This window comes from Pogonomyrmex barbatus, unplaced genomic scaffold, assembly GCF_055798465.1.
Source record: "Pogonomyrmex barbatus isolate J1 unplaced genomic scaffold, ASM5579846v1 scaffold5, whole genome shotgun sequence".
NCBI lineage: Eukaryota > Metazoa > Arthropoda > Insecta > Hymenoptera > Formicidae > Pogonomyrmex > Pogonomyrmex barbatus.
In genome coordinates, this window is record NW_028297149.1 from 9928939 (window position 1) to 9938044 (window position 9106).

At 53.4% G+C, this 9106-nt stretch overlaps 1 protein-coding gene across 1 annotated transcript in view; it reads right to left on the reverse strand.

Moving 5' to 3' along the window:
• Window positions 1-7477, reverse strand: part of ds (dachsous cadherin-related 1) — a 305901-nt gene extending 298424 nt beyond the window's left edge. The window contains exons 1-2 of the mRNA XM_089081625.1: window positions 2710-7477; window positions 878-2634 (exon numbers count right to left, since the gene is read on the reverse strand). Coding sequence (XP_088937751.1) covers window positions 878-2563 — 1686 coding nt within the window. The 5' untranslated portion in view covers window positions 2564-2634; window positions 2710-7477. The remainder of the gene's footprint in view (window positions 1-877; window positions 2635-2709) is intronic.
• Between the last annotated feature and the right edge of the window lie 1629 nt (window positions 7478-9106).

Here is a 9106-nt window from a genome sequence, read left to right on the forward strand (position 1 = left end):
AGAAAGCGGTGGTTTAACAAATTAAGATAGCGAAATACCTCAGTCTCACGCCTAAATCAACTTCTCTCTCTCTCTCTCTCTCTCTCTCACTCTCTCTCTCTTTCTCGGAATATAAATATCAATTACGCGCCAAGAGAGACACGGATGGTACCGCGCTTGTTAAGGAAGATGACGGCGTTACGTCCGTCTGACGTAACACTCGCGAACGTCCGAACACAAGTGTGGAAAATATTCCGTACGTCATATAGATATCAAGCGGCGTGACAAGCAATTCACAAAATTGCAACAGCCCGCGGACCTATTCTGCAACTTTTTGCGTTACAACCCGACTGACGAAACAATTGCCCGTTAGCGTTGCTATATACGACTTCATATGCGGGGCGAGCGAGCGCGGCGTTAAAAACACGATATCACAGCCGCGACGTGTGAGAAGCGCAACGTAAACATATCGCTCACGCATCGAGCGCAACAATGCTAACAGGATGCGAAACGGTTCCCATCGTAGACTCGCGCTGCGCGCCTTCGCTCGTCATGCGGCTTGACATGACACCGTATATCGATTGACCGAATCTCAAACGTAAAAGGATTCCTCGGATCTCTCCCATAGGAAAAGAATTTGCCTTTTGCTGGCGAATAAAAAAATTTTATCAGATAGAAGATAAGCTTGGGTCTTCAAAATTGTTATATATTTAGGCATTTAAATTGGTTGCTATATGATCAAACAATTGTTGCAGCGTTTAAAAGTTCTACAGAATAATTTTGATGTATTCAACAAAATTCTTTTCAAATCTGATAAAACTTATAAAATCTGCCAAGCAAAATTCTTCCCTACGTGCGTGTTTTCGCAATAAGAAAAATAAAATTTTTGTGATCCTACCTTGAGAAAGCACTGTCCGACGGCTATGTCCTCCGGCACGGTGGCGTTGTAGAGCGGCTTCTCGAAGATCGGCTCGTTGTCGTTGAGGTCGTGGACGGTGACTTGCACGGTCGTACTGCTGCTGAGGGGCGGTCGTCCGGAATCGGTCGCGTATACCACTAGGATCGGCGCCGGGTCGGCCTCGCAGTCCACGTGGGTCACCGTGGTGATAAGCCCGGTGGTCTCATTGATCGCGAACCACGTGTCGTTCGCCAGAGAGTAACGGACCGCCGAGTTGGCGCCCTCGTCGCGATCGGTCGCGGCTACCCGCAGCACCGATGTCCCGGGCTCGGACGCCTCCAGGAGATGCGCCTCGTACCTGTCGTGTTCGAACTTGGGCGCATTGTCGTTGACGTCGGTGACGATCAGCCGGAAGCTGCGCATGGCACACAGCGGAGGTGTGCCGGCATCTCTCGCCACCACCGACATGTCGTAGACGGCCGTTTCTTCGCGGTCCAGCGGCTGCTCGACTACTACAAGATAGATGATGTTGTCCCGCGTGGTCAGGCCAAATTGACCCTCGCCACCGTCCAGCGAGACCGTCGCGTTCGAATATTCCGTCCGGGAGTCGGGATCGCTGACGGATATCCGGGCGATAAATTCGCCGGGTTGCGCGCTCTCGCTGATCTTGGGAGTCGCGTCGTCCGACAGGAAGATGACCGTGATGGACGGCTGATTGTCATTGACGTCAGTCACGCGGACGGAGAGGAAAGCGCTGGCTTCCAGCGGTTGGGCACCGCAATCCCGGGCGACGATCACCAGCTCGTGACGCTCCTTGGACTCGAAGTCGAGGGCCTTGTTCACGTAAACCATCCCGGTCTCCGAATCGATGCGGAACATCTCCTCGCGGTCGGACTGCCGGCGATTGATGGAGTACTCGATGCGGCCGTTGTCCCCGGCGTCCGCGTCGGTCGCGTTCACCGCGAGCACCGGCGTACCGACGGTCGCGTTCTCCGGTACGCTCGCGACGTAGCGCGTCTGGTTGAAGACGGGCGGATTATCGTTGACGTCCTGCACGGTCACGTTGACCGTCAGGTGGGAGCGAAGCGGTGGCGTGCCGCCGTCGAGAGCCTCGATCACCAGGTGATAGTGGGAGCGTACCTCTCGGTCCAGCGAGCCGGCGATCTGCAGATCCAGATACAGGACGCCGTCGCGACCGCGCTGCTGCCACAGCCGGAACGCGTCGCCGTAGTTGCCCGACACGATCTCGTAACGTTGCGTCGTATACTGGCCGAGGTCGAGGTCCTCGGCCGGTGGTAGCGGCCGCTTGGCGTCGCGGGGCGAGTTCTCCGGGAACTCAATGTCCACGTGGTCCATGGGGAAGGTGGGCACGTTATCGTTTTCATCGAGCACGGTGATAACCACCCGCACGCTCGGCAACGCGACCAGGGTATACATCGCTCGATTTTCACGGTCCAACGGCACCCGTGTCCTTATTTCGCCCGTCGTCGGCTCGACGATCAGGTCGGTCTCCACCGGCGAGCCTGGTACCAGCGCTATCAGATACGGTGGATTGTCGGTGTCGATGAAACCCACCCTGGTGCCCGGTCGCGCGTTTTCGGACACCTCCAGATGCTTGACGCGCTCGGGCGTCGCGCCTGGGGCAGAGGTCGCTCCCAGGACGAGAAACAGTAGCAGACGCCACATCCTGGGACCTCCAGTACCACGCCGCGGTCGTCCTCCTCCACCACGACCTCCTCCTCCTCCTCCTCCTCCTCCTCCTCCTCCTCCTCCTCCTCCTCCTCCTCCTCCTCCTCCTCCTCCTCCTCCTCCTCCTCCTCCTCCTCCTCGACTTGCGATATTATCTCGACCTTTCCATTTTCTACGTGATCGCCGCGTCGGTCGCGACGCAAAGCGAAACAGATTCCTCGTGCCCGGCGTCGCGAGTCCTTCGTGTCCCTCCACGGCGGGATACGCGCACTACCCTGTCGCGCTCCTCTCTTTCACCGGCACTATCGTTATCACGCAATTCAACTTAATTCTTGTAACACCAACACGAAGCAACCACAAGCAAATATCACTGTTTTTTCCTTGAGCAAAGAAAAATTTGTTTTTCGCGCGATCACTTTCACTGACTTCACCCGCGGAGTGTACCGATTCTCTCTTTCTCGCGTTTCAGCAGCGGCGTGATCGATTGTCTCACCGCGTCGTCGTCATCGTCGTCACCGTCATCGTCGTCGTCATCGACCTGCACTCGCGTGAATCGTGGCCCGACGCACTCCGTGAAGACATAGCAACGTCGCGGAGATTCCGCTCCGTTCGTCCGAAATTGAAATCGATCGAATTACCGCGGCGGCTCTCCTTCCACCATCCCACCTTTCTAGAGAGCGTCTCGCTTTCCCCGTTTCCTTCGGCCGGGCTCCTTCAGCGGGTTACCTCGGACGGCGAGATGTGGCACATTCCTCGCGTTAGATGCACGTTCCGATAACCGGCATAACCGATCAGCACGATCGGTCGTGAACCCGGCGCGATCGTTCCGCGTCATGCATGGCCGTCGTGTTGCCGTTGTATTGCCGTCCCGTCGGACACCTCGCGCTTCTTCGACGCGATCCTACGTGTGGCGAAATTGTCCGTCTCGATTCGCCGATCGCGTGATTCGTCCCAGGACGTTGTCACGGGCCGGACGTTGTCATTCTCGCTGACCGGCCGCTGAAATCACGTCGATCGATTCGCAAGCCGGAGTCAATGGACCGGGGTGACAAAACCAGGGGACGAGCTTCCAGATGCAAGGAAAGCGGAAAAAGCGAGATCCCGATGAAGGGAAAACACACTCCGAACTGTCAATCGGTACTCGCGCGCGGAATAAAATATCGTGGAGCAAAATATCGTATTAACCTTGTACGGTCGAGTTTACGCCAAGTTTACGATCACGGTATCGCGGTACAGACGCGACGACTCGCTCGTACGCGCCTTTCTTTCTCGCGGAAGGAGGAGAGACGCACGGTGATCGAACCGCGTCGCCCGTTCGATATCACGAACTCTCTCGTCCCTCCTCTCGCGTGTCCGACGTCTACGCGCGGCCCGAAAGCGGCCACTCTCTCGATCCCGCAGGGATTCACACACTCTCCTCTCGCGCGACTATTTTCCCCCGGAGAATCGAGCCGGAGGAATCGTGGCCCCGATAGCCGCGTCTCTCTCTCTCTCTCTCTCTCTCTCTCTCTCTCTCTCTCTCTCTCTCTCTCTTCTCCAACGCACGCTAGACGCGAAGGCCCGCGAGAGCCAGACAGACGAGAGCCTGGAGAAACCTTTCGCAGGTACGGCGGTAGCACGAGATGTCGCGTACTCGGGCCCAACGTCCGTTCCGCGCGGCTTCGAGGTTAGGCATGCACTGACATGGCGGCACCTGCGAGGCCTACCCTTCCCCTAACCCGGCGGACTCGCCTGGCTCGGTCAGGGGGGCCCCGACCAGCGGCGGCCATCTTGGAGAGGGGAGCCGCGGCGCTGTGGTACCAGGCCCCGATACACCGGGGCCTCGGCATTCAACCCGCTTCGCGGCAGCGAGCAGCTAGACTATACCGAACTCTCTTACCTGCCTGCCTGCTCGCTCACTCGCCCGCCTGCCTGCCTGCCTGCTCGCTTGCATGCCGACTCTCTCTCTCTCTCTCTCTCTCTCTCTCTCTTTCTCTCCCTTTCCCTCTTCCTCCTTCGCACACCTCACGCTCCCTTTCCCTCCTCATCTTCCTCCTCCGCTGTGTGCTTCTTCCTACCTACCTACCTACCTACCTACCTGAGTGCTCGGTATGCGAAGAACTGACTTACCGTCAGCGTTCATTCCGCGCCCGGCCTTACGACGAGTATCCTGTACCGAGGGTCCTCCTCGTGCCAAAGGTCCCAAAGGAATTTCGTGACGGGAAAAGCGACCACGGGAACGTGCCGTTTCCTAGGAACGTGTATCATAACAAGAGAGTCGGCCTTACGAAAGGGATGAAAAGATTTTCCCCCTTCCCTCTACCCGGTACGACGCACGGATTGTCTAACAGGATAATCAAATGGGACAGATCCGTGAGGGAATTTTGCGACCTGACGAAAGAAACACACGTTCGCAGAAATGTGTGGTCGTCAGAAAATATTTTTCACGAAGATGCCTCGGAAGATAGGTCTGTATCGTACGAATTGATTAATGACCCAAGACCCTTCTTTCGGATAAAATATAAAGGTCCTGGAATCTCGTAACGTGACGAGAAAAGCGACAATAAGAATGTGACGTTCCTCGTGTTACGCGAATTGTGAGAGGAATAGGCTCGATATAAAGCGCATTCTCGAAATACCGTATAAATCATTTAGCATCTAAGAGCACCGGATAGAGCAAGTTGCAACCTAAAATTAAATCGAAGGGTTCTGAACTTTTTTTCAAATATAAAACGATAATCGATTATTTAAGCTTCGAATCACGCGAGATTTATATCGTAAATTTGCACCTTTACGATAGTAAGTGACATTTATCTTGTATCATATGACGTATTAGAAATTATTAAATATATACCAACATCATGTTAATTTCGATGTTCTATTAAGATTAGAAGACCGAGGCAAGGTTGGTTGCATATTTAATAAATTGCAATAAGATTTAATCGGGACGTAATATTTCAAATCATTCCATCAGGAATTCTAACACAAATAAGATTGATTGATCTGAAATAAAATAGAGATTGGCAATAACTTTTATGTTGTAAACGATCTAATTCCATTAATGATGATACAGATTTCCAGATAACAATGACACTTGCAATATCATCTTGAATATACCGCAAATATTTCCTCATCCGGAATTATAAATCGTCCCTCGAACGTTCCTCAAGTGCCGATATCCTTGTCAATCAATGCCAGGACATTCCTAACAGCCGTAATCATGATTCTGTAAAAAAATTCACGTATGTCGTAGAGTACGAAGCCTAAGGTACATATCAGCTAACATTAGACTGTTATCGTTTCCTCAATTGCGGGATGATCTCGCGGCTCGGTAACACTCTCCGAGCGCGCCGGGCGATCGAAAAGTTAACATGTTTGCAAACGAGATTTAACGATTACGAGATGAGATAATGAGCGCTGATCGGCGATCGCCGATGGAACCGTCGCGAATCGGATCTCGCGCACGCAGCCGTTACGACGATTTGCTAATACGATCCGGAGGGACCCGTCGTGGAGGATCGCTGGGGCGATTTGTTACCCCGGCGAGATCATCGGCGTTTGATAGATCACCGCGTTGTCGGCGGCCGCGCGAAATCAGCCCGGAACGAAAGGAAGATCCATCGGCGTTTCCGACGGCGACGGCGACGACGACGGCGGCGGCAGCCGGTCGGCCGCCGCGCGGAGACGCGACGTGTCCCGGGGGTCGAGGACCCCTGGGTCTCTCCTTCCCTCTTCGTGTTTCCCCCTTTTTCTCCCTTTCTCTCTCTCTCTCTCTCTCTTTCTCTCTCGTCTCTACCTGACTCTACGAGTAGGCAGATAAATCCGCCGCCTACTACTACTCGCCGCGGCGGACAATGCGCTCGGGCCGGCGCATCATCGTCGGTATTGTTTGCCCGGCCAACGGGCGCACCGCCCGGCTTTTCTCGCAGGTGCTGCGAGCGGAGGGGAGCGGAGGAGCGTGTCCGCACACCTCAGCCATCACGTAATACGACGACGGGCGCAACGGGGCACGCGGGAATTTCCTGGAAATCAAGTCGCTCGAGGAAGCCGCCGCTTTCCCGTGTTCCGCGCGTGGAAATGACGGCCGCGATTTCACGACACGTGTTCGTCGCGCATTGTGCCCGTCGCATCGCGCCGATTCCGCGAAAGCGGCCGGAATCGGTGGTAGTTGGCTTTAATGACGTGAGAACGGGCGCATCGCGAGTTTTCGGTCCGCGCCGATCTCATCTCGCGGAGAAATGAAGGAGACAGGGAGGAAAGAAAAAAAAAAGAGAGAAATCAATTCTCCTTCCCACCCCCTCCCCTCGGGAGAAGAGAACTTTTCTCGGTAAGTCGTCAGCGCGTCTACGTATCCGGCATCGACAGACGGCGGGCAGCAAAAACGCCTCTTTGTAATAATAATGACTTCCATCTGCGCGGCCAATGTGTATCATTTTTGGCATGATAGAAAGAAATGTTGCGTGTTGTCACGCTTACCCGGCGCCCCTACGCCACCGGGGCGAGAGAGATTGGCGCATCTGCGGACGCATCACCGTTCCGAGAGGAAAGCGAAGGAGCGTTCGGTACGATTCCTCATCATACGACTGTTCCCGGAACGAGGGGAGGCTTCCTCTCCCTCCCGCGATCTCTTCTGCTCTTCTCTACTTATTACCTTTCCTCTCCTAATTCTCGTCGTTCTCCTTCGGCTCGTTCGCGTCTTCGTTCTCGCCCAATTCTCCTTTCTTTCCTACCGTCGTTTCTTTTTCTCCCGCTGAGGTCGCGGAGTGGAAGTGCCACCGTCACCGTCACCCGATTCCCCTCTTTTTAGACGACGACGTATATTTCCACGAAATCGTTCCGCCGTACACCAATTTCGGCGCGACGTGGTGGCACGGTCGCTAGAGGAAAATTACAGAGTTCGGGGATAAAAGATGGTAGCGGGGGCAGAGGGCGAGGAGGACGCAAAGAGGAGGAAGGAGCCGGAGCGGTCCCGTGGATACCGGAGGAAGAACCACGGCGCGCGATAATCTGAGACCGAAGAAAGGAAAGGACCGAGGTCTCGTCATTAAGCGAAATGATTGCCATTCGCGGGGACCACCTACACCTGCAAAGAGGCGCTTCTCAAGGACGCGGGCACCCCAAGGATACTGGACTGTGCGTCTTTACAAGCGTACGAATGGGAACCCCGCGGTTTCGTCGATCCACTTCCGGCGGAGCCAATCAGCCGACATCGGCCGCCCAAGAAAACGACGCGATGCACCAGGCTAAGTATTTCGGAAGATCAAAAACGAGCGGTCGTGTCATTACTGTCGAAAGTAAAGTAGGATAGATGCACCGGTAAATGATTGCTTAAAGAATATCGTTAGGCGTTTCAATTCTCTATTCTGCATCCAAGACTTCACATGGAGAATTCTCGGCTTTTTGCCGAGCACGATTGCCGCTATCTTTAAGCTAACTTATTCTTCGCAATTCGATCACGTGGGATTAGAATCCAGTGTCAAAGAAAATAAATTATCTGCAGGGATGAATACGTGTGCTGTCTTGCGAGACGATGTTGCTAGACGAAGTTAACGCGATCGAGTTGCGAGTTTCAAATATCCGCTAGTCGTGACTACTTGCTCGTATTTCGCAAAAAAATGCTATTTGGAGGTGAGAGAATGAAAGTTGAAGTGAGAGAGAAAGAGATAGTAAACTACCTTTCATATCGATATACGTAACAATCGTAAATATCTGCTATTTTGTTTTTTTTCCTCTCTAACAACAATCAAAAAGTTATTCTTCTTGACTTTTATAAATTAATTTTCTTTTTAATACAAATCAAGAAACTAAAGTTGCGATGCGCATATTAACACAATTATATAATTTTCTTACTTTTAAATTAAAATCAGTATAAACACGAATATTTTTCACGCTACTTTTTCGTCTTATTTAAAAAGATATTTATAGCTAGGTAAACATTCCATGATGAAGATACGTTCCCATAATTTGACGCATGGCAAACGACGTCATGGCGATACAAAGTATTCCATTTCACAAAGGCACGATGATTAGGGAGGTGAGGAGCATTTACAGACGTCACAGATACAATTTTTTCGCCAAGATTCGTGACATTTTGAAGGGCTCTTTCTATTTCGCTCTGAAAGAAGTTAACAACCGTGGACATGTAACGCGCGTCGTGCGGCAGAAAGTGCGCGCGGATACTTTCTCACGACGGCGATTCACGCGACCCGCGGCGCAAACAAACGGGACGACGGCGACGACGTTCGCGAACGATGGCGGCGTAGAATAGTAGCACCGTGGAGGACGAAAGATCGGGGCCCCCGGCGAACGGGAGGACCGCGTGCGCGCGGCAGAAAAAGAAAGGAGGGCGGTGGCGGCAGCGGTGTCAGGGGGATTTGTCGAGCTCGCGCTGTGGAGGGGCGCACCGAAAATTGGGTACTGGTGGGGGTGATGGGGACCAGCCGCATAATGACAGGGTGCCTCGCGCCAAGGCTCCGCTAACGAACCGGCCCCATGGAACCGAAAGGGTCCGGGGCTAGGACACGACACTGTATTATTTTACCATTTCGGGGATCGGGGGCA